This window comes from Pseudophryne corroboree, chromosome 10, assembly GCF_028390025.1.
Source record: "Pseudophryne corroboree isolate aPseCor3 chromosome 10, aPseCor3.hap2, whole genome shotgun sequence".
NCBI lineage: Eukaryota > Metazoa > Chordata > Amphibia > Anura > Myobatrachidae > Pseudophryne > Pseudophryne corroboree.
In genome coordinates, this window is record NC_086453.1 from 315709144 (window position 1) to 315736513 (window position 27370).

Sequence of the window (27370 nt, forward strand, 5' to 3'; positions counted from 1 at the left end):
TGATATATCAAAACAATCTCCCTGTTAGCGGCTCTTCACACGCCTCCGACTGTTTCCACAGACGTTGTCAGAGTTAAATGAGCTGATCCGTAAGACCCCATGCTGTGTCCCCTAATAACATGGAAGCAGCACAAGGCTCCCTCCTATCATCTGCCCAGCGGGGACACCTGCAGGTAGACTCAGTACAGACTGCTAGCAGTAATGTGTAGTGCCTACAATAATACCAGCATTCATCTCTCTGCACAGGTTTAAATGTAAACAGTGTGTTTAGTAATCTGAACACCAAGGATTATTTCATTCAATTTACATTTACTATCACTGCATGTCTGTTTTCATATAAAAGATAAAAATAAAACAAAAATCTTAATTTATGGCAGAGGATCTCAAACGCGGTCCTTAGGCACCCCAACGGTCCAGATTTTAAGTATATCCATGCTTGGCCACAGGTGACTTAATTAGCACCTGAGTCAATTTGATTCAACCATCTGTTCTGAGCCATGGATATACCTAAAACCTGAACCGCTGGGGTGCCTTGAGGACCGCATCTGAGAACCTCTGTTTTAGGGTTTTCAATGTTACCTAAGCTCAAAAGACATCAAGAGGATCTTGTGCATGCACACTTACCAATCAATGGATCCTACAGCCAATCTATATTGTTGGGTCACAGAAACAGATGTACCGATATACTGTATCTGCAGGATATATCCGCGTTGGTCGTGCTGCAGGACCAGCCTGATGTGTGTGTGAACTACGTCACTGTCAGACATATCGGCTGTGCACAAGAGCTGATGGCCTAGCCAATATATCGTTCCTCGGCTGTACAGAGGATATATCGGCAAGTGTTTACCCAGCAAAAAAGACTTCATTAACCGCAGTGTGATGGAAACTGTACTACTCGAGACTGCACATAAATAATAAAAGCCACAATAAACCTGGCTACACCGCTGCAATTTTAAAAATCATTTTATTTATTTTACAAATTATAAATATTTTGTTCAAAAAGTTTTTATTTTCCTCGCCTTGCTTTGATACAAAAAAACAAAACAAAAATGAGGCATCTTCATACAAAAATATCTGAACTATATTAAAAATACATCATATAGAATGAAGAAGGCACATAGAGAATCTGTGACATTCAGCCTGTTGTCTCACTTCGGACCAGCAACAGGTGTCAAGTAATCTAGCCGTGCTGAGGAGGGGGGAGAAGTATTAAACAATTCCCAGATGTTCACAGTTCTTAATACTGGTGGTCTCCGTAATGTCCTGCTGGAGCGCGGAATCTACACACAATGAAATAAGATCCTTTCTGAGGCATAAGGAAAAGGATATCTGTGGTAAGGCACATTAGAGTGCTGAGAAGGTTCAGTCATTGTGCAATTAGAAAACAAAAACAAAAAGCCATGAATAAGCAGTTTTCTTCTCAGCAATTATAATAAAAAGTAAGGTGAACGTGCACAGGGTCTACTTCTCAGAAGATCCTAAAAAGTTTCACAGTATAAAAATAGATTTAAGGCAAATGTACTTGTTGGCTCCGCAGAAGCTGTGGTCCTCTCTTTCACTAAATCGGCACATGGGTGTAGGTCACTGGCGTTCTAGGTCTCCTCATCCCACAGGCAAAGCTGTTTCTGGGTCACATAAAAGTGGAAGCTGTAACCCTTTTGGCAGCTGCGTATGCCGCACTTGTAGGAGGTGGTCTTGCCAGCTGGATCCCGACTTCTGCAATACTTGAGGCTACAAGGAATCCATTCCAAGCTTAAACGGTACGTGCAGATGCAGGGTTTCCAATCATGGGAGCAGAGCTTGCAGGGGTGCAGCACGGGGAGGGAGGACGAATGGGGAAGTACCTCAAACATCGAGCCATCAACACCTTACAAAAGGAAGAAAACGAAAATAAGTTATCTTGAATAACTCAAAAAAAAAATCAACTAAATGTATATACAGGGGTGGTCTTCTGGTTGCCGAATGTCGGGATCCCGGCGCACAGTATACCGGCGCCGGAATCCCGACACCCGGCATACCGACACATTCTCCCTCGTGGGGGGTACCCCCTGGAGGGAGAATAAATAGCGTAGCGCGCCACTGTGCCCGCAGCGTGGCGAGCGCAGCGAGCCTGCAAGGGGCTTATTTGCGCTCGCCACGCTGTCTGTATGCCAGCGGTCGGGCTCCCGTCGCTGGTATGCTGCTCGCCGGGAGCCCGGCCGCCAGCATACCATACTACACCCAAATACAGGCATCAAATATTTACAATGATAATAAAGGATTTTTAAATAAAAATAAACCAGTATAGAAATCAGTAATCCAAAGCTAATGCAATGAAATTACATATGAAATCTAAATGTGACATTCTGGGAGATGTACTGTACTAAGTATTGGAGAGTGACAAAGTGGATGGAGATAAACAACCAATCAGCTCCTGTCCTTTTTCAAATGCAGCCTGTACTGTGGCAGTTAGGAGCAGATTGGCTGGTACTTATAAAGTGGATAAAAATCCTTCACCAAGGCTTAGTACATCTCCCCCACTATCTTTCAGAAACCCACCTGGGAATACTCAGATGGAAACGCATTAAACACAGGATATTAGCATCTTATTGATATACATATGTATTTGAGCCAAAAAGAAAAAGTGAGCAATTCGCTCTGAAGACCACTTTGTAACACTAATAACTAAATGAAAAAACTACATTGTCAAAAGGTATGCGGACATCCGATAATCACAACATTCAATAATGGAGGGCAGTAAAATTAATTTGGACCCTCCTTTGCTGTGATAACAGCCTCCTCTCTTCTGGGAAGGGTTCACACTTAGGTTTTCGAACATGGCTGCAGTGATTTGTATTTATCCAGTCAGCCACAAGAGCATTGTGGGGCGCTGTTGTTGGATGAGAAGGCCTATCTCGCAGGTGACGTTCTAATTTATCATAAAGGTGTTAAATGCCGTCATGGTGCCATTGTGCGAGATTTTGTGGCCTATTGCTTCATGGCTGAGCGGATGTCAAGGAGCTAGAGTACATATAAGTAGTAAGTCCAGAATTGTGTAAAAAAAAAAAAAAAAAAAAAAAAAAAAAAAAAAACACACCTAAAATCTGAGCCTAGGTCTTCCATTTATCAGTACATGGAAACTTGACATTTATAGGTCTTCCCTTAGGAAGTCCTTACATTTCTCCTCACCTCTCTTAAGCCACGCTCGCACATCATCTTGCCGTGTGTAGATTGCCTCTCTGGCCTCAGAGCAGATGTTGTGAATGTGGGAACTTAGCTGGACACCCTTCGTGAAATTGACTGCTACGTCCATCTGCAAATTCTCAGTTCCCCTCATCTCTTCTGCCTGACGCACGGTGTGTGGATTTTTCTGTGTGGAACAAACACGTTATCTATTAGGACACCTGCAGAACCGGACAAGGAAAGTCGGCTACGCCAAAAAAAACAGCAAATGTGCTCCAAAAACAAATTTACGTCACAAAGAAAAATTCCACCTCATATACAATGCACAATATTAATAAAGTGTACTACCCGCCAGAAAATTCAAGGCTGCAAAATGATATAAAGTATTAGTTTGGCTATAGAAGTGAGCCCAGACAGTAAACACAAAAATAGACTAGTATATTGTGTATTCAGTGTGCACAAGATTCATCCCTATTGTATACTGCATTTTTCTTGTTAATTATATCCCCTTTGTCAAGTGTTTTGGCTTATATATATATATCTTGTAGATTCAGCCCGGCACTCCTGTTGGTAGAATTAAATGATTGCCCAGGTGCCCTCAGTGTATGGTTGTAATACGAAGAAATAATCCGCGGCACTCAGGGTCTTACAAAAAATCGATGCTTGTATTTAGAACATCAATGAAATAAACATCAACGTTTCGGGGATTTTAACCCCTTTGTCAAGATGTGCAATAGAAAAGTGATAGAAAGAAAAACTCACCTTATAAAGGAAGAGACCCGCCGAGCCCAGTGTTCGTTGCCGCCCCGTGATACGCTGCGGAGGAGAGAGTGCGCCCAGTGATGACGTGCAGTCGCGTCTGGGCTGTGACAGAGCCGGCTGGTTGCTTAGCAACGCCGGGAAACAGTGGCAGCGTCCGTGCGGCTGTGAAAAAGAACAGTGTGAAGAGTAATAGAAGGTAATAAAGCCACAGTGCCAATTAACAGCTAAGGTCCTAATATGGAGTGTCACCGAAAGATAAATATATTACAGCGACCTGTGAGTGCGGGAGCTGAAACGTAAGGTGCCTAATGGCCTGAATCCTGATAACCGATGGTAAGAGAAGTTCATACTAATGAACTGTGTAAGTTAGGATCAGTACCCTTAGAGTGTGGCCCGAAGGTGGACATGCTTGAGCTTTGTGCCCTGTGTCCCTGCCATTAGAGGACAGTGATGTATACAAAGCTAAAAGACTATAATAGACAAATAAACAAGTGTTATCCAGCAAAAAAACAGGTATTATCCAGCAAAAAGCGACATGCTCCCCTGCTGTGGAAAGAATGGATAGTCTCTATTTCTTGCAGCTGGAAAAATGTTCATCCAAACGTACTCCAAATGATCCTCTCGTTTAGTCCAGCTGGATGAATCGTGCCCAAATTATATATCCAGGAGGCTTCCTTCCTGAGGAGCTGGCCCTCTCTATCTCCCCCACGTAATGATCTCGGTATATGGTCAATGATGATATGCTTGAGGTCAGATAAGGGGTGTTGGGCTTCAAAAAAATGCCTGGCCACAGGTTGATCAGATGCCTTTCCCGTTAGTGCTGCCTTTATCGCGGACCGGTGCAGTGCCATACGCTCACGTAGGGATCTGATGGTTTTGCCCACGTAGCAAAGGCCGCACGGGCATGTTATCAGATAGATGATATATGTCGAGGTACATGTCACAATGTGGCGTATACGTATTATTTTATCGGATAAAGGTAATTTGAACACAGAGCCCGTCAGTATCCTATCTGGAGGGCGAACTGGACAAGATGATCCTTAAGTTCATCGCCCGGGGCTATGATTGTTCATCTCTGGAGGCCACCAAAAGAGAGATTTTGTCAATACCTCGCAGCACTCTACTGCAGGCCAATAGCAAATCAGTGGACAGTAGGATACCTTGGACCACGACATTTGATACCTCCAGTCCCATCCTTACTCGAGCAAGTCGGGCGTTGTGGCCCATAGTCTCCACCGACGCAACATTGCCTTTTAAACACAAAACTCCCATGATGTGCTACAGAAGAGGCCGAAACATTCGCGACATGTTGGTACATACCGATATTACCAACTTTCCCAAAGCCACCGACGGACCTCTGAAGGACACCTTCATCACCAAGAAACCAGGTTGCTATCGCTGCCTGGGTTGTACCACGTGCACACATATGCTGACGGGCTCTGTGTTCAAATTACCTTTATCCGATAAAATAATACGTATACGCCACATTGTGACATGTACCTCGACATATATCATCTATCTGATAACATGCCCGTGCGGCCTTTGCTACGTGGGCAAAACCATCAGATCCCTACGTGAGCGTATGGCACTGCACCGGTCCGCGATAAAGGCAGCACTAACGGGAAAGGCATCTGATCAACCTGTGGCCAGGCATTTTTTTGAAGCCCAACACCCCTTATCTGACCTCAAGCATATCATCATTGACCATATACCGAGATCATTACGTGGGGGAGATAGAGAGGGCCAGCTCCTCAGGAAGGAAGCCTCCTGGATATATAATTTGGGCACGATTCAACCAGCTGGACTAAACGAGAGGATCATTTGGAGTACGTTTGGATGAACATTTTTCCAGCTGCAAGAAATAGTGACTATCCATTCTTTCCACAGCAGGGGAGCATGTCGCTTTTTGCTGGATAATACCTGTTTTTTTGCTGGATAACACTTGTTTATTTGTCTATTATAGTCTTTTAGCTTTGTATACATCACTGTCCTCTAATGGCAGGGACACAGGGCACAAAGCTCAAGCATGTCCACCTTCGGGCCACACTCTAAGGGTACTGATCCTAACTTACACAGTTCATTAGTATGAACTTCTCTTACCATCGGTTATCAGGATTCAGGCCATTAGGCACCTTACGTTTCAGCTCCCGCACTCACAGGTCGCTGTAATATATTTATCTTTCGGTGACACTCCATATTAGGACCTTAGCTGTTAATTGGCACTGTGGCTTTATTACCTTCTATTACTCTTCACACTGTTCTTTTTCACAGCCGCACGGACGCTGCCACTGTTTCCCGGCGTTGCTAAGCAACCAGCCGGCTCTGTCACAGCCCAGACGCGACTGCACGTCATCACTGGGCGCACTCTCTCCTCCGCAGCGTATCACGGGGCGGCAACGAACACTGGGCTCGGCAGGTCTCTTCCTTTATAAGGTGAGTTTTTCCTTTCTATCACTTTTCTATTGCACATCTTGACAAAGTGGTTAAAATCCCCGAAACGTTGATGTTTATTTCATTGATGTTCTAAATACAAGCATCGATTTTTTGTAAGACCCCGAGTGCCGCGGATTATTTCTTCGTATATATATATATATATATATATATATATATATATATATATATATATATATATATATACACATACATACATACATACACACACACACATACGTATATATATATATATATATATATATATATATATATGTATACACACACACACACACACGTGTATATATATATATATATATATATATATATATATATATATATATATTTATTTTTTTTATAAAAAAAAAGATCTCTTTAGGTTACCTTTTTCTAATGTAGCACTATTATATTGGAAAATATTAGGGGGCTCGCTTTGTATGAACGGTGAGATAGGTTTGAATCTGTAAAAGTGAAAACGACTGTTAATGGTTCAAAAAGGTGTTCGTTTGGAAGCACCCCTCCCCCATTTTTCTGTGTCTTGGAAGTACAGTACTATGCAAAAGTTTTAGGCATGTATGGGAAAAATGTTGCAAAGTAAAAATGCATTAAAACATAGAAGTGTTAATAGTTTATTTTTATCAATATACACACTGCAAAGTGAATGAACAGAAGAGAAATCTAAAATCAATATTTGGTGCGACTCCGCTTTGACTTCAAAATAGCACCAATTCTTCTAGGTACACTTGCACACAATTTTTGAAGGAACTCGGCAGGGAGGTTATTCCAAACATCTTGGAGAAGTAACCACGGCTTTTCTGTGGATGTGGTCTTACGCAAATCCTTCTGTCTCTTCATTTAATCCCAGACAGACTTGATGATTGTGAGATCAGGGCTCTGTGGGGGCCATATCATCCCTTCCAGGACTCCTTGTTCTTCTTTATGCTGAAGATAGTTCTTAATGACATTGGTTGTATGTTTGGAGTCGTTGTCCTGCTGCAGAATATATTTGGAGCCAATCTGACGCCTCCCTGATGGTATTGCATGATGAATAAGTACCTGCCTGCATTTCTCAGCATTGTGGACACCATTAATACTGACCAAATGCCCAACTCCATTTGCTGAAACGCAGCTCCAATCCTGAAAGGAACATCCACCATGCTGCACTGTTGCCTGCAGACACTGATTATTGTACTGCTCTCCAGCCCTTAACAAACAAACTGCCTTCTGTTACAGCCACAGATTTCACACTTTGACTCATCAGTCCAGAGCACCTGCTGACATTTTTCGGCATCCCAGGTCCTATGTTTTCGTGTATAGTCGATTCTCTTGGCCTTGTTTCCACACCGAAGGTATGGCTTTCTGGCCGCAATTCTTCCACGAAGACCACTTCTAGCCAGACTTCTCCGCAAAAGAAGATGGCTGTACCTGGGTCCCACTGGTTTCTGCCAGTTCTGAGTTAATGGCACTGCTGGACATCTTCTGAGTTTGAAGGGAAGTAAGCATGATGTGTCCTTCATCTGATGCACCAAGTTTCCTTGGCCGACCATTGTGTCTATGATCCTCAACGTTGCCTGTTTCTTTTTGCTTCTTCAAAACAGCATGAAGAGAACATCTTGAAATCCCAGTCTGCTTTGAAATCTTTGCCTGGGAGAGACCTTGCTGATGCAGAATAACTACCTTGTATCTTGTTGCAGCACTCAGTCTTGCCATGGTGTATGACCTGTGACCTTTGAAGCAGAGATTGGCTGTTCCTCACCCAGTTTTAAGCCTCACACAGCTGTTTCTGTTTCAGTTAATAATGATTTCAATCTACATATGAAAATGCTGATCATTATCACCTGTCTGGTATGATTGGTTAACCATACATCTGACTATGGGGATAATTCCAAGTTGATCGCAGCAGGAATTTTGTTAGCAGTTGGGCAAAACCATGTGCACTGCAGGGGAGGCAGATATAACATGTTCAGAGAGAGTTAGATTTCGGTGGGTTATTTTATTTCTGTGCAGGGTAAATACTGGCTGCTTTATTTTTGCAATGCAAATTAGATTGCAGATTGAACACACCACACCCAAATCTAACTCTCTCTGCACATGTTATATATGCCTCCCCTGCAGTGCACATGGTTTTGCCCAACTGCTAACAAAATTCCTGCTGCGATCAATTTGGAATTACCCCCTATAAATCCTACCAAATACCTGACTTTTAACAAGTGTACCTAGGAGAACGGATGCCGTTTTGACACCCCAAATATTGATTTTATTCAGATTTCTCTTCTGTTCATTCACTTTGCATTTTGTTAATTGATACAAATATACTATTAACACTTCTATTTTTGAAAGCATTCTTACTCTGCAGCATTTTTTTTATTTTACACCAGCCTAAAACTTTTGCACAGTATTGTAGGTTGGTTCCAACACCGGGACATGGTACCCTTTGATTTAGGCACTTGCCATTCAAACCATATTCAACATGTACACAATAGGTAAAACAGATTACAGCTGTGGTGGTATACGGATAAAATCATTTTAAGGTCACCGCACCCAGCTGACCTTCCAAAATATAGGTTTAAAATAGAAAAAAAAATTGGAGGTTAGAATAGACTTGAAAGTTGATCCCAGTTTTGCTCAGATCACAGAGATAAAAAACAATAAGAAACAAAAACCACACACAAAAAACCCCCCCACAAAAAACACCCCAACAACACGATTATCTTCCATTAAGGATATGACTCAAAAGTCAACCTCTCAAACAGGAGTGGCTTCTATGGGGTATATGCAATTGCCAGCGAATCGCGGCAATTTTTCGTCCGTTTTTTAATTCGACACAATTCGACCGTCGAATTCCGGCAAGTGGGTGCCGGAATTCAACATATTCAATAAAAAACGGATTCGACAGTCCCACTGTCGAAAAACGGACGATCTGACGGATTTTGATTAGATTTTTAAAAAACGGGAAAAAACCCGAAAAAAATTGCGTGGGGTCCCCCCTCCAAAGCATAACCAGCCTCGGGCTCTTCGAGCCGGTCCTGGTTCTAAAAATCCGGGGGAAAAACTGACAGGGGATCCCCCGTATTTTTAAAACCAGCACCGGGCTCTGCGCCTGGTGCAGGTGCAAAAAATACGGGGGACAAAAAGAGTAGGGGTCCCCCGTATTTTTTACACCAGCATCGGGCTCCACTAGCTGGACAGATAATGCCACAGCCGGGGGTCACTTTTATACAGCGCCCTGCGGCCGTGGCATTAAATATCCAACTAGTCACCCCTGGCCGGGGTACCCTGGGGGAGTGCGGACCCCTTCAATCAAGGGGTCCCCCCCCCAGCCACCCAAGGGCCAGGGGTGAAGCCCGAGGCTGTCCCCCCCCATCCAAGGGCTGCGGATGGGGGGCTGATAGCCTTGAGAAAAATGAAAGAATATTGTTTTTTCCAGAAGAACTACAAGTCCCAGCAAGCCTCCCCCGCAAGCTGGTACTTGGAGAACCACAAGTACCAGCATGCGGGTGGAAAAACGGGCCCGCTGGTACCTGTAGTTCTACTGAAAAAAAATACCCAAATAAAAACAGGAGAGACACCGTGAAAGTAAAACTTTATTTCACACCTGCCGACACACACATACTTACATATGTTGACCCGCCGACTGCCACACCCCCCTCGTCACTGAAGAATCCGGGGTACCTGTGAATAAAATTATACTCACGTGATCCAGTGTCCAGATTATAATCCACGTACTTAGCAAAAAAAAAAAAAAAAACTAACACCCGGACCTGGCGGACTGAAAGGGGTCCCATGTTTACACATGGGACCCCTTTCCCCGAATACAGAGACCCCCCCGTGACTCCTGTCACAGAAAGGTCTCTTCTGCCAATCAGGAAGCGCCACTTCGTGGCACTCACCTGATTGGCTCTGCGCGTCGGAGCTGTCACACAGCGCATCGCACAGCTCCCTCCATTAGTTTCAATGGTGGGAACTTTGCGGTCAGCGGTGGGGTTACCCGCGGTCAGCCGCTGACCGCGGGTGACCTCACCGCTGACCGCAAAGTTCCCACCATTGAAAGTAATGGAGGGAGCTGTGCGATGCGCGTCTGAGTTTAGACGCGCAGAGCCAATCAGGTGAGTGCCACGAAGTGGCGCTTCCTGATTGGCTGAAGAGACCTTTCTGTGACAGCAGTCACGGGGGGGTCTCTGTATTCGGGGAAAGGGGTCCCATGTGTAAACATGGGACCCCTTTCAGTCCGCCAGGTCGTTTTTTTTTTTTTTTGACAAGTACGTGGATTATAATCTGGACACTGGATCAGGTGAGTATAATTTTATTCACAGGTACCCCGGATTCTTCAGTGACGAGGGGGGCGTGGCAGTCGGCGGGTCAACATAGGTAAGTATGTGTGTGTCGGCAGGTGTGAAATAAAGTTTTACTTTCACGGTGTGTGTCTCCCTGTTTTTATTTGGGTATTTTTTTTCCAGTAGAACTACAGGTACTAGTGGGCCCGTTTTTCCACCCGTATGCTGGTACTTGTGGTTCTCCAAGTACCAGCTTGTGGGGGAGGCTTGCTGGGACTTGTAGTTCTTCTGGAAAAAAACAATATTCTTTCATTTTTCTCAAGGCTATCAGCCCCCCATCCGCAGCCCTTGGATGGGGGGGGGGGGGGGGGGGCAGCCTCGGGCTTCACCCCTGGCCCTTGGGTGTCTGGGGGGGGGTCCCCTTGATTGAAGGGGTCCCCACTCCCCCAGGGTACCCCGGCCAGGGGTGACTAGTTGGATATTTAATGTCACGGCCGCAGGGTGCTGTATAAAAGTGACCCCCGGCTGTGGCATTATCTGTCCAGCTAGTGGAGCCCGATGCTGGTGTAAAAAATACGGGGGACCCCCTACACTTTTTGTCCCCCGTATTTTTTGCACCAGCACCAGGCGCAGAGCCCGGTGCTGGTTTTAAAAATACGGGGGATCCCCTGTCAGTTTTTACCCCGGATTTTTAGAACCAGGACCGGCTCGAAGAGCCCAAGGCTGGTTATGCTTAGGAGGGGGGACCCCACGCAATTTTTTTTCTGATTTTTACCATTCCATTTAAAAAAAATAAAATAAAAAAATAATAATATTTTTAAAAATATATAAATAATACTTGTGCCTCCAAAATAGACAAACCAAGTACCTAATCCCTTCTAATATAAATAGATATGCTATTACCAATAAAAAAAACACCAAAAAAAACAAAACAAAACAGGTTTTTAAAATTTTTTATTAGATTCCGCCACCAAAGTGTGGCGGATTGAAAATGACGAATTTACTGTCTAAAAGCACTGTTGTCGAATTTCCAAACTTCAATTGAATATACTTTTGTCGAATTGCCGCATTTGTACCATTGCAGAAATGTCGAATTTGACAAATGTCGAATTTCAAAAAGTCGAATTTGGAAAGTCCGTTTTTTTGACGAAAAGTACTGAATTGCATTGTCGAATTTTTTTTTTGGGCGAAAATGTCCAGTTTTTCGACATTTTCGGGAATTCGACCGCAATTGCATATACCCCTATAAATTAGATCCCGATCCACATTGTTTTAGCAGAAGTGAAGCTTCCTTGGTACCCAAAGTATGAACTAAGGACCCCTTAAGCAGATGACCTCTACCTTTCATCCAGCCCCGTTTGCTTTCCATCATAACAAATGCTGCTCTCAGTTTTGCTTCCTCTGGTAGGAAATACCTGTAGTTCTGTTATCGATAGAATGTCTTCTTATTGGAGAGCTGGCTTATCCAAGGGTAAGAGTACATTGCATTATGCAGGTTATATCAGAATGAATCTACTGCTGCATAAAACGCTCGTCACGTACTGTACATCATTTTATTTAGTGTTTTAATCTTTAAAACAAGGGCATACTTAAGCACAAATATCAATTTAAAAATATTAGCATCAAATATGGAAAACACATTCATAGTCATGTTTCATACATGTTTTGTACATATGGTTGTACATATGGTTGTACATACTTACATATGCGATCAGCATTGCAGAGGACAACTCTTCCGATACGAGCGGTCCTCTGCAATGCGCAGCGGCAGCCTGACTTCCGGGATTCGGCCCCGGGAGTCAGTCTGCGCATGCGCTGGGTGACGGGGGAGGGCGCCATGCATGCTGGGAGGGATCCGATAAGATCCCTCACCCAGCGCTGTGGAGAGAAGCCCATTGGCTTCTATGGGATGTCGCCAGCAAAAGCTGGCGAACCCCGCCGCGGCGCTGACCTGGCGGCCGGGGGATAGTACATTAGGAAAATGCGCTAAACAGGGGGTTTACCGTATTCTCCGTTTAGTACATCCCGCCCAGGGGGTCTATTTACTAAGCCTTGGACGGAGATAAAGTACCAGCCAATCAGCTCCTAACTGTAACATAGCAATTAGGAGCTAATTAGCTTGCACTTTATCTCCATCCAAGGTTTAGTAAATTGACCCTTATGTCCCTCATTTTTTAGAATGAGATTATCCTTACCTGCCGCAGCTTGGACATAGACTCACTGGGGATAACCTCATTGTTCTGTAGTTGGGTAATGAAACATAGAGCCTGAAACTGGCTTTGTCCTCTCTCCAGTTCCCCTAAGATGAGAATCCGGAAAATCTTCACACCCTGTAACGGGATGGAAAACAACAGTCAGGGGTGACGATTCAGATGAATAATGTACAGCGGACAACCTGGCACCAGCTAACTAAGATGCTTTATCTTTTTGGTCCATTGAAAGTAGGGCTTCAATGCTAATTCCCACGTATCAAACTAATAATAATAATAATAATAATAATAATACAAAACTGATATAGCACTTTTCTCCCAATAGAACTCAAAGTGGGAACCGCAAAGTGGGAACCTCAAAAAATACAAACCCCTCATCAGTTACCGTAGAGGTAGAAATATAAAAAACCATGGTGGTAATAACGGATATCACCCCCCCTCCTCCAACAAAATTCATACACCTCTTACAGGAAACCAGGGTGTTACAAAGGGTGTCACATGTGTCACCTGTAGCTATCTCGAAGTGGGCTCTACATTTAACCACCCACACACTGGTAAAAAATACAAGATCAATCATGTGCTAACTTGCACCACTCGATATGTCATTTATAGGATTACCTGCCCATACGGACTATGCTATATTGGCCAAACCACCCGCATGTTCAAGGAATGCATGGCCATGCATAAATTATCTATGGAACAAGCATTGGCAGGCAAGACATCAGACCAACCAGTGGCCAGACACTACAAAGAAGCGGGTCATCAATTGTATACTTTACGGTATAAGAGGAGGGGACAGAAGTTGCAGATTGTTACAGATGAAATCCAAGTGGATTTATACCCTGTACACTGTATATCCAAAAAGGACTTAATGATAAAATCCTGTGGAGCATCTTCCTATAATACGAACTATTCCATTCCTCTCACATATATTTATGTGCTTTTTATTTCTATTACTGGCAGGCTCTGTGTACACAAATAATAATATATACAGTATATCTCCAGTATAAATTCCGGTTACCATATTTTGTTTACACACTACTTAAGGCCATGTACCTTTACTTTTATTTTTTGAAAAATGTACTAGGTCATGTTTATATGTTTCCACTCGTCTCCCCCCTCTTCCAGGGTGCTGCCGAACACTCTGTACTTTGAACATGTTTCCGGCGGTCACACGCCTTCCCTAGTTACCGGCCGCCGGCTTCCCTAACTACAGTCCCAGAATGCATTGCCTTGCTCCCAGCTGATCGGCGATGATGACGTCACAATACCGGCGCCACCCACGAAGAGGTGGGAGAGACGGCCACGTCACACTGCTGGACATACATATATCTACACACACTAATAATTAATATATATATATATATATATATATATATATATATATATATATATATATATATATATATATATATATATACACATACATATACACACACACACACACACACACACACACACATATATATACACGAATAGGCTTTAATGCACAGCACGTCGTATGTGACCACAACATTTAAAAAAAAAAAAGAAACACAAACGCAGCAATCCCCTAATTATCCTCCAAACTGTAATTCATCTGTATTCAGGGAATGTTCGTTCCAAAATATTAGAGGCTCTTCACAGCCTTCCCTCTTGGGGAATATATAGATACAGTAGATAGCTAAGATAAATATATACACAAATCTGGTGTGTTTGTGATAAAAACTTTTCACCCTGCTTAGTAACAGTGGAAGAGCTGCAACAACCCACTCCGCATGAAAAGGGTGTTTTATTGTAACCATACAATCCACCTACACTAGAAAGGCTATGCAGTATTCAGCAGAACATTCCAGTAAGTATTAAAGTCTGGAGTTCATAAACTTTTTCAGCAAAAACTGTAGGACACCAAAGCAATCACATAACTCACTCAGTCTACTTCTCATGCGTTAAGGTCATCTCTCACCGATGCCGCACTAATGTCCTTCAGACAACAGATCTGCAAAGGAACATTTTCTCCTACAGTATGTTGGGTTCCCAGCTTGTGCCGCCACATAATCACAGGGAGCACACACGCTAGGATCTGACATTTCAGGAATGCACACTGAAGATCCATTAACCTCTAAACAAATACCATAGATTGTGCGGTGTAAGATCCAGTGGCTTCATAACAGAAGTGCTTTCCCATCCAAAGAATGCATTTCAACATATTCATCCTTGCACACCATCTACCATTTGGCACCCAATACATATCTATATATCTATATCTATATCAGGAGATTTAGCCATGCCTTGTGATTTTTCTTAATTTGCTTCTTTAATATATTACTTGAGACATATTCTATTATGGCAAACCAGAAAAAAACAAAAAAATACACATGCACTCGCTACTCGTGAAAAACAGCTTAGCCGTGTTTGGCATGTTGTGCCAAATTGGTTAAAAAGCAAAGATGTATGTGGACACACCTGTAAAAAAATAAAATAAAATTAAAATATTATACTATATATATATAAAAATAAAGGGCCACAACAATAATACAAAGGTTCCTAGTAAAAAACCAAAAGGTATTAACATAATGAAAGCCTTAATCAAAGTGTTTTTCCCATTTTCTAAGTTCTTACCGCATTCCTGTATGTGTATTGCTCCAGAATGCAATAAATCCTGGAGCTTCGACCCAGTGGGTAATATGGGTTTCTTTTCACATTGTCCCTGAGAAGGATCCAAAACCCAGAAGTTCTATCGCAAAGTGCAGCTCTTATCGGGAAAGCTGCCTTCTGCAATTAGAATTGCATTTCTAGGTATGTACCTGATAAGTGGGGGATAAGCCTGTAACATGGCAGTCAGGAGCTGGTTGGCTTGTACTTTGGGGTCTATTTACTCAGCCTTGAATGGAGATAAAGTACTAGCCAATCAGCTCCTAACTTATTTTTCAAACCCATCCTGTGACATGGCAGTTAGGAGCTGATTGGCTGGTACTTTATCTCCGTCCACTTTATCTCTCTCCAAGGCTTTGTACACAGACCCCAATCTCTCTCCATGCTTTATAAATATCACACTTAGGGGTATATTCAATTAAAGTCGAATTTGTTGGAATGGATCCGAGAGGACCTATTCAATGACCATCTCAAATCACACTTTAAAAAAAAAAAGCCGTATTGAGATGAAGGTGCTGAGAGGGGAAAAGCAGCGGCTACAGCAGCTTAGCCGGAGGATGGGGTACTGCCGCCAGACCTCACGGCAGGTCTCGCTTGCTGGAGCCGGGTGGGCGCTGCCGTGAACGGCGGTGGTGACCAATCCTCCGGCTACGCTGCTGTAGCCGCTGCTCTCAGCACCCTCATCTCCATCCGACTTTTTAAAAGTCAGATTGAGATGGTCGGAAACGGGGCCAAAACCTGTCGGATTTGGCCCCGTATCTGACAGAAGCACGCGGATCGGCAGCTATTCCGCCGATCCACGTGCTTTCCGACAAGTCGAATTCCCCGACTTGTCAGATAAAAAAGCCGGGGATTGAATAGGTCGGAACCCCTTTCCGACCTGAAAAAGTAGAAAACTGCCGTCTTCCCAACAAGACGGCAGTTTTGACTTCAATTGAATATACCTTATAGTCTGTATTAGGAGTTTCTACTGTTTTAATGAATTTCAAGATGATAAATATTTAATATAAATAAACGACAAAAATAAACTGCATATTTCCAGGTCTACAACATGTTAGTCATCCGATAGAAAGCAGAAGGGCAGGACAGCTAGGCGTGGAATAGACAGCATTTACTGCTTCATGCGGATAATGTGCTGAAATAACAGAATACAAATCTTAATCCTGGGGTATGCTTTGTTCACAAGCGATTGCGTGACAAAGAATAAAAAACAAACCTAAAAGCAAAAAATATACACCGACAGCTAGGGGGCACTGTTGCATAGGAATCTATTGATTTGACCTCTTATTATCACTCAGCATTCTCTGCAGCCAATTAGGGGCAAACAATAATAAACCATGCCCTAGTATGAGCAGACCAAGTAATTAGAAGGCCTGGGATCATTAGGAGTTCCCGACAAGGACAATGATGGCAAGGTACCTTCGACCACATTATGACGACATCAGTAATAGTAAAGCATTGACACTGTGTCGGCAGTATGACGGAGTTTAAAGAATTTGTAGCCAATATGTTGACAGTCACTACGATGATGCGAGAATACCAGGGTGAGTGGTATTACTACTTAATGCACTTTAACTGTACTGGCATTATAACTTTGAACGTGCCACTTCACCAGCCGATTAAAGCTTTAGTTTTATGTAGCATTATAACAGTGTCGGTATACTGGTGCCAACATTCCCGTTTCGACTAACCACAAGTGTATTCCATTTAAGGTTGTAATGCAGACTCTGTTACAGTGCTTTACCTAAACACTAGTACTGTGTCGGGGTATCCGGACTTTAGGTCGACACCCATTGGTTGACAGTGACTAGGTCGACGTGGAAAAAGGTCAACATAAGGTTTTTTAATTTTTTTTAAAAAGTTTATCATACTTAAAGATCCACGTGGACTACGATTGGGAACGGTAACCTGTGCCTTGCGCAGCGAGGCACCTTGCCCGAAGCATGGCGAGCAAACACGGTGCACTATTTGGGGTTCCCGGTCACTTTATGAAGAAAACGACACCAAAAAAAAAAAACACACAATCAAAAATTATGTCGACCTTTTACCATGTCGGCCTAGACACTGTTGACCCTAAGTCCCATACCCCTGTGTCCGGCATACTGTGTTTACCATTACACTTCCAACAATGTTACTCTCAACACGCATGTCAGCAAATTCCTGAAGACACTGTTGGAAGCTTACAAACTATAGCATAATAGGAGTTTCCAGTTTTAATATATATCTATATCACGGCAATCTGGATACCCGGGTCAGGTAACCGACGCTCGACGGCCCGCTTTTGCTATCACACCCACAGGCTTAATTTAGAAGGTTAAAGCAAATGATTGATTCGCGAGGGGACAGTCAGATATTAAAGTGGGTAGGGAATATGGTAGATACTGCCTCCTCATTTGTGGGACCAGATGGAGAATTGAGCTGGTTGTTGCTCAGGGAAGAAGACCTAATTTCATGTTGTATCATAATACACTGCTCAAAAAAATAAAGGGAACACTTAAACAACACAATGTAACTCCAAGTCAATCACACTTCTGTGAAGTCAAAATGTCCACTTAGGAAGCAACACTGATTGACAATCAATTTCACATGCTGTTGTGCAAATGGAATAGACAACAGGTGGAAATTATAGGATATTCTACAACCCACACAAGTGGCTCAGGTAGTGCAGCTCATCCAGGATGGCACATCAGTGCGAGCTGTGGCAAGAAGGTTTGCTGTGTCTGTCAGCGTAGTGTCCAGAGCATGGAGGCGCTACCAGGAGACAGGCCAGTACATCAGGAGACGTGGAGGAGGCCGTAGGAGGGCAACAACCCAGCAGCAGGATCGCTACCTCCGCCTTTGCGCAAGGAGGAACAGGAGGAGCACTGCCAGAGCCCTGCAAAATGACCTCCAGCAAGCCACAAATGTGCATGCGTCTACTCAAACGATCAGAAACAGACTCCATGAGGGTAGTATGAGGGCCCAACGTCCACAGGTGGGGGTTGTGCTTACAGCCCAACACCGTGCAGGACGTTTGGCATTTGCCAGAGAACACAAAGATTGGCAAATTCGCCACTGGCGCCCTGTGCTCTTCACAGATGAAAGCAGGTTCTCACTGAGCACATGTGACAGACGTGACAGAGTCTGGAGACGCCAAGGAGAACGTTCTGCTACCTGCAACATCCTCCAGCGTGACCGGTTTGGCAGTGGGTCAGTAATGGTGTGGGGTGGCATTTCTTTGTGGGGCCGCACAGCCCTCCATGTGCTCGCCAGAGGTAGCCTGACTGCCATTAGGTACCGAGATGAGATCCTCAGACCCCTTGTGAGACCATATGATGGTGCGGTTGGCCCTGGGTTTCTCCTAATGCAAGACAATGCTAGACTTCATGTGGCTGGAGTGTGTCACCAGTTCCTGCAAGACTAAGGCATTGATGCTATGGACTGGCCCACCCATTCCCCAGACCTGAATCCAATTGAGCACATCTGGGACATCATGTGTCGCTCCATGCACCACAGACTGTCCAGGAATTGGCGGAAGCTTTAGTCCAGGTCTGGGAGGAGATCCCTCAGGAGACCATCCGCCACCTCATCAGGAGCATGCCCAGGCGTTGTAGGGAGGCCACACACATTACTGAGCCTCATTTTGACTTGTTTTAAGGACATTACACCAAAGTTGGATCAGCCTGTAGTGTGTTTTTCCACTTTAATTTTGAGTGACTCCAAATCCAGACCTCCATGGGTTAATAAATTTGATTTCCATCGATAATTTTTGTGTGATTTTGTTGTCAGCACATTCAGCTATGTAAAGAACAAAGTATTTAATAAGAGTATTTCATTCATTCAGATCTAGGATGTGTTATTTTAGTGTTCCCTTTATTTTTTCGATATATATATATATATATATATATATATATATATATATATATATATATATATATATATATATATATATATATATATATATATATATATATATATATATATATATATATTAATAAACGTGGTAAAAAAGACCTGCGGCACTCAGAGACTTAAGCAGTGAAACCGTGTATTCACATCAGCAAATGAACCAACGTTTCGGGGCTCGCACGCCCCTTTGTCAAGGTGATCAGAAATAACAAGGTTATATATATATTTATTAATATTAAAAAAAGTGTTCAGGCAATCACATACTGAACAAAGCCCGGAGAAAACAAAATCCAGGTGGTGGCCAGTACAGTGAGTAGTCAAGTCACTTCAACGAAAGGACAAAAGATGATGTTAGAGGGTAGGCTTGAGATGAAGGTGGCTCCACAATAACTGTAGGGATATTGGAGGATACAAAATAGGAAGCCAGGTAGAGTAACAGCTGATGAGGTCCAGGGGGTCAATAAACAGACAGCAACAAACAGAGAAATCTGAATAGTATGCACTTCAAATGATGAGAACACGAGTTATGGAACAGATTGGTCGCACTGTAAATGAGCAGTGAGGGGAAATGCGTAGTCCACCCCACCTCCTCGTCGCATTCTGGTACTAGAGGGCTGACATGTCCGATTGTGTGACCTACTTACAGTATCTGTTATAGGCAGAAGGTGACGTTTATCTGAGAAGAAGAGGTCATGGATGGGGATTAGCAGTTTACAAGTAGAGTGTGTGAGATGGGCGAGCTTTTATTTTCTTTATACAGTTAGTGAGCGGGTGCATTGGGTGGGGTGTAGTATGTTATGCCGGCGGTCGGCATCCCAACCGCCAGCAGCTGTGCGAGCGCAAATGAGCCCCTTGCGAGCTCGCTGCGCTTGCCACCTTGTGGGCATGGTGGCGCGCTACGTTATTTGTTCTCCCTCCAGGGGGGTCGTGGACTCCCAAGAGGGAGAATAGTTGTCAGTATGCCGGGTGTCGGGAGTACGGCGCCGGTATACTGAGCGCTGGGATCCCAACAGCTGGCATACTGAATAGCACCCCACTGGGTGTATGGAACGAAATGCGGACGATCGCCTGTATTGTTGCACACATCAGCAGCTCCATGCAGCCGCACCTCCTCCACCCACCCGCAGACTGAAGTAGCTGTCATTATCAGCACGCGTATGCACCAGTCCTATAAATTGGTGATCTGCCCAAAATCAAACAGATCTCTACTTATACCCAACTCAGCAGTGCCCATATGTGCCCACGACACACCCAGGGAGCGTTTGGCCTGTTACTGCCCAGATAGCCCCATGAAGCTGTGAGTAGAGGTGCGACAGAGTTGTATATGATCAGGGGCGGATTCAGAGGTCAGGCCACCCCTTTCCCCCCGAATGATTTTATTATTTTCATTATTAGGCAACAAATAGTTGATTAGAAATATTAAACACCTTTAGTTTAAAAAAAATAATTTTGAAATAAAAAGTTCTCAGCGCCACTTATGAATGTAGGAAACCAGAACGTGTAGAATGCTCTAGGACTTCTGTATAAAATAAATATATATTACCTGTAAGTTAAACACTGGCATATCTATAATGGGTACTGGGTGTGCTGTGCACATGGGCCCCTGGGTCTGGAATGGTCAAAACTGCACACCCATGTCTGAACATATATCTCTCCAGAGTCCCACGTCGGTGCGGCAACAGCAGCACAAATCAGAGGGCAAATGACGCAGTGGCCATTTTCTCTGAGACTTGCGGATGGACAGCAGAGGAGGCTCTGGGAACAAAGGCTAAACATCAGGTGGGTGATTCTCTGACACAGGTCCGATCGGTGGACATCAATGATTAGCGTTCTGTCAGGGTACTAGGAAAAAGGGACTCATTGATCATTTTTTTGGTTGGTATCGGAAAATTAAGGATTTCCAATAAGTTGGATTTCTCTGACCCTGGCATCCTCTAAAGTATGGGCCCCTTAAGAGTTGTATTACCAGGCATATACATACTTGTTTTCCCTCCCAGAAGGGCCAGGTGCCCCCCGAAAATCGACTGGCGCTCCCGAACCCCCTGGATAGGTAATCAAATCTCCCACACCCACCGCCCGCACCCGCAACCCCACTTATTCACCCACAACAAAGCACCAGTGGGCAGTCTAAAGGGAAGCAGATGACAATACGCGCTGAATCGTAGCTCTGCCCCCTGCTATCTAGTGCCTGTTTTCTTGGCACTGTGTAGCGGGGGCAGAGCCACGATGGCGCATTTGTGCTGCCATGCCCCCTGTCTAGCCCCCTTCTTGCCGGACACACCCCCTACTCGCCGAGCAGGCTGGAGGAGGGGGAAGCAATGTAGACAAATATAGGCAGATATCATTCTAAACAGCTGTTAGACCTAAAATCTAATTCACACTTCAAATACTAAAACAGTAAAAGGACCAAAGCAAACAGAAACTTAAAAAACAAAAGAAAAAAAACAAAAAAGAAACCAACAACCCACCAAAAAAAACCCCAAAATCTTTACTTAAACCATTTTGTATAATGTCAGAAATGGAAATAGCCTACCTCCCAAAAAAAACCCATAAAAAAAATATTCACTTCTGTATCTTGTTAAAGAACAAAAGTTTCACTTCAAGGATCAGCCTCTATTGTCCTCAAGTAGCTTTTCTATGTACGACCTCCATGTAGGAGTAGAGGGAGACTAGCCAGGATAAGCAGAAGACCCAATGCACTGATGAGTCTACCAGCTAGATGAGAAATACAGTAGGATGAGATCACTGGAGAGAGCCGTGGAAATTCTGCAGAAAGGAGCATGAATAACAGGAATAGAATTGCAGTGTGGGTGGAGAGGAAAAAAGGAAATAAACAGAAACTAACAGAGCACACAAAGGGAAAATGGAGCTACAGACGAGGGAAAGAAGGGGAACCACGTCAGCTTTTCAGGCAAAGTTCAATCTGTGTCACTAGAATGAACAGTTAGGGAGAGTTCCTGCCACATCATAATCTCAAACAAACCCTAATGTGCTGTATCACCCGTCCACCCACTCTCTGCTAGACTATAGATCCATTCTCAAAGGTTCCATAACCGCCTGAAAAGTAACAAACATTTAAAAAGTTTTATAGGCGATTGGAATGATTTCTCCAACAGTGCAGAGCCTGTATTATAGTCCTTATAAAATCAGGACTAACGCCAGTGAGTACTTTTTTTAACATACGCTGAAGTTTGCAAAATGGAAAAAGTTTGTGACTATCATATACAAAAATAAAATAAAATAAAATAAAATAAAAAGACTGAAGAGCCCAACCAGTATAGATAAAAGGTACACCAACACTCCCATAATGATAGCATGCATCACTTACAATACAGCCGATGGGCCTAGGCAGCAGGAATACTTCCCTGGATGAAGAGGGTAATGGGGCCCATCCGGGCATTTTCCCGCTCGGTGAAACCCAACATGTTGGGTCGGGGGAATTGGTGATGGAAATCCTCGATTCACCAATTCCAACCAAAAAATTATTGGGATCAGTAAGTCGGGGATTCCCAGACAGATTTGCAATCATCGATGTTCAGCGGTCGGCAGTTTTGACTGCCAATTGGCAATGGGGAATCACCCGTCTGATACATGGCTTGATTCCCCGTTCTGTTGATCCAATTCCCTGGTCGTTAATCAGCGACCCTTCAGGTAAATCGGGAAAATACAGTGCGTTACCGATATGCCAGCCTTTTTTTGGTCAGAACTGGCGAATTGAGGATTTCCAACATGTTGCATTTTACAGATCCCCTGACAGGCATCAAGAGAACAACAAGGAATAAATTGCCCTGATGCCTGACAGATCTATGGACCCCTCAAGATGGGAGATTCCTTCCCCTGTATATAAGCAGTGTATGTGAAAATGATAGGGCACGACTGTTCATGATCAATGACAAGATTTTGTGGTAAGGGATACAACAGAAAGCCTGATGTTGAATTTGACCTCTCAGCCACATTCTTTTATCAGGAAATGTAGTTAATAATAGTTGCGCAGTTCCCTGCAGCCTTCAGATGGATACAAAACATAGAATAACAGGTTTGTTACACATCTGCCTGTGTGCTGCAAAAATCGCTTCAAATGTAATTTATAACGTTTACAACACTCTCCCTTCACCCATCACTAAAGCAAAACTTGGCAGAATACCAGTCAGAGCTAGCGTTAAGGGCCCCATACACTACAACGATATGTCTGAGGCTGAAGTCGGATGTCATTCCATATAATTTAGTACTTTTGTGCTATTGTTGCATAAGATATATCGCATGCGATTGATGAAGCCGCTATACATCGCATGCAATATATCGTACGGCATACAATTGTACCATGAGATATATCTGATGGGCTGCATAGAGGGCTACGGGGGCTGGGAGTGTCCTGAGAATGCCAGTCACACTTCCCTGTGATACATCGAATGAGATATATCACATGCACAAAAAACACACTATTTTCATCCAATTCCGATATATCATTAGTGCAGCACCAACGACCTAGGGGATCCTGTCTGACAGCCACGGGGACGCGCATCAGATTGGATACGATCTAGAACACATACGATTGTACACAATTTCATACAATATATCAGACGGATATATCGGAATTGTATGAAATCGTGTAAAATCGTCCTAGTGTACGGGGCCCTAAGCCTGTTACCCAGGTTTTAGTAGATTGCTCTGCACTGAAAGATGTGTAAAAACCCCACACGCAGCAGCAGCCGGTCACTTTTGAATGCTTCAGTGTATGGACTTCTTGGTCTTCCTGCATTTGGGCTTATTGGGCCTGAAGCAAAATTCAACGTACAGCTGTTTGCGGAGCGTATTGTGTCCATTATTGTGCTGCACATGCTTCAGAACCAAGCATACACTATGCGTGCGTCTCAATCACATATATGTTTGCGACTAAAGGGGCTGAACTTGGTAGTAATGGGATCGCTCTGACGCAGGCTTAAGGTGGAGAGGGCATGCTGACAGAACAGGGGCTCTGCAGACACTTGCACCAAATACAAACTGTCACGAGTGCCCCCTGGAGACGACGATCGCACTAAGCACATCAATAGGCAGCGTGGACACAGCAGAGATGTGTATGGGCATCGTGGCTGAATTGATAATACATTCATAGAAAGAAAAGAAAAAAACATTACCAATACTAGCATTTATACCCATACATTGTCATTATCCTGTATATTATATGGTTATAAAACGTAACGTCAAAGGCTTAATTCCGTGTTACTTTTGCTACTTGCAATACTAATTTAAGAAAGAAACAACCAAAGGGACAGGTTAGACAGAGCAGTTGCACACTGGAGGCAAAAACTTCCAAGCAACAAGGAAAATATGATACCCTCTATACAGCAACAAGTTTTGGCTTAGCAGAGACGTGTCTTCAGTGTACGCGGTGCCCATATAGTTTATAAGAGACTTATGCTGCCATACACCTAAAGATTTAGGGGTGTATTCATGAAGCAGTGAAAAGTGTGGAGAAGTGAGCCAGTGGAGATGTTGTCCATGGCAACCAATCACTGTTGAGGAAACATTTATAAAAGTGCATTCAGAAAATTATACGAAGCAGCTGATTGGTTTCCATGTGCAACTTCTCCACACTTTTCACTGCTTCATGAATAAACACCTTATTGTCAGATTTGGCTGGTTGGAATGAAAACCTGGTAATGTATGGGAGCAAATGACAATTGACCATTTGCTCCGAAATCCCGGAAAACTGACAAAAACGGTTGTTCAGACAAATTGGTGAAATCATTGGATTTAACCAATTTGTCTGATTGACCATTTTTGTTTCCCAGTGTCATTTGCTCCCATCCATTACCAGGTTTTAATTCCAACCAGCCAGATCTGACAAATCTTTAGGTGTATGGGCAGCTTTCAACATTTTCCCGTTCGGTGAAACCCAACATGTTCTCCAGGAATCGATGATGCATGAGGTGGCAACCCTAGGTGTAGCACGCTTAAAGTTGGCACCACAAGTGCACACTCCATTTATTGAGAGCAGGATGATTAATCAGACTATGGGGTCTATTTACCAAGCCTTGAAGAGAGATAAAAGTGCAGAGAGATAAATTACCAGCCAATCAGTTCCTGTCATTTTTCAAACACAGCCTGTAACATGGAAGTTAGGATTGGCTGGTACTTTATCTCCAAGGCTTAGTAAAGAGACCCCCTATAGCGCCCTCCTTCCCGGCCCAGTGCAGTGGTGCTTTCATTACTAAACTCGCATTACCCCATTGTAATGAACAGTTTAAACATGCCCCCCTAACTATTGTATACTGCTCTGCAGCCTTCTAATCTGCGTTATTGATTAACCTGGCATACTCACACTTGATCGTCAGTGGATTGCCCGTACTGCACTGCAAATGAACTCAAAGGCACATGACAACCCTGAAGTATATGCTATAAACCAGGGGTAGGCAACCTGTAGCACTCAAGCTACTGCAGCACTGCAAATCCCAGCATTCCATAGTAGCAGAACGGTGACCGAGCATGCTGGGTTGTGTAGGGCCACAGCAGCTGGAGTGCCACAGCTACCTACCCCTGATTTAAACCATGGTTGACCTCTGAAGGTAAGTTACCCTATCCTGGAGTTCCATGGTGAGGTCACATTAGACAATTGCTCCAGAAGCTTTCGCTAGTTGAGCCATCTTGGTCATTGATGTTTCTGCCCAACATAATCACTCATCTTTGAAAGTCAGCATATCATGCACCAATTCTAGCCTAATTGTAGTTACCCAGGGCACCAGTGTGGGTATCCTTGCTTTCAATATGCTTGGCATACCCCATTTATCTAGCAGTTTAATTTTTTGGCCACAGCCTTTAGATCACAGCAAAACAATTTCCACAGTGTCATATTATATATAAATGTCAGTAGAACAGATGATCTATTTCTAGAGAAAAAGCCATGCTCCAATTCATGTTAAAAGACGTGGAGGAACACACCTGGGATCGTATTCATAGTCTGTTTACTTTGTTGGGAAGGTTCATTTCTTTTTCACTGTACAATAAAGAGAAACTAGAGTTCCCAATGTTTGCCTGTTTTTTTAAAGCCCAGTATTCCCAGAGCTGTGGCCAACACTCCGGATGTGCCACAACTTAATCCCATTCACAATGAGCAACGCACAACTGAACAATCCTCAATACAGACACTTTACACTTCATAAAGACATAAACTGAACAGACACAAAAGAGCTCCATCAGTTACAGCTAGTGTGTATATCTAATCTTGCTGATGTCACTTGCCCATTGGTCATTTTTTTTTTTTTGTTGCTTTTACAGAAGAATGTTATATTTTGAAAACATAAGCAATGTTTATCATGGAGTTTCATTCTCACAGAAGCACTGCATAAATGTCAGATCTAAAACTCTTCTTCATCTAGGCACAAAGCATTGATGTGCCTTTAATGACCCTTACTCACCAATTTTGTAGTTAAAAAGAGAATTCTCGTTCAACAAGACAGAATTTTTGATGAAAAAAAAAATAAGAATTTACTCACCGGTAATTCTATTTCTCGTAGTCCGTAGTGGATGCTGGGAACTCCGTAAGGACCATGGGGAATAGCGGGATCCGAAGGAGGCTGGGCACTCTAGAAAGATCTTAGACTACCTGGTGTGCACTGGCTCCTCCCACTATGACCCTCCTCCAAGCCTCCGTTAGGTACTGTGCCCGGACGAGCGTACACAATAAGGAAGGATTTTGAATCCCGGGTAAGACTCATACCAGCCACACCAATCACACCGTACAACTCGTGATATGAAACACAGTTAACAGTATGAAACAATAGAGCCTCTCAACAGATGGCTCAACAATAACCCGATTTAGTTAACCATAACTATGTACAAGTATTGCAGATAAACCGCACTTGGGATGGGCGCCCAGCATCCACTACGGACTACGAGAAATAGAATTACCGGTGAGTAAATTCTTATTTTCTCTAACGTCCTAGTGGATGCTGGGAACTCCGTAAGGACCATGGGGATTATACCAAAGCTCCCAAACGGGCGGGAGAGTGC

General features: G+C 43.6%; 1 protein-coding gene across 1 annotated transcript in view; it reads right to left on the bottom strand.

The window, feature by feature from the left end:
* Positions 1 to 945: 945 nt before the first annotated feature.
* OAF (out at first homolog) overlaps positions 946 to 27370 on the bottom strand; it is a 59831-nt gene continuing 33406 nt past the window's right edge. The window contains exons 3-5 of the mRNA XM_063943507.1: positions 12824 to 12958; positions 3169 to 3349; positions 946 to 1867 (exon numbers count right to left, since the gene is read on the bottom strand). Of these exons, the coding sequence (XP_063799577.1) occupies positions 1593 to 1867; positions 3169 to 3349; positions 12824 to 12958 (591 nt within the window). The 3' untranslated portion in view covers positions 946 to 1592. The remainder of the gene's footprint in view (positions 1868 to 3168; positions 3350 to 12823; positions 12959 to 27370) is intronic.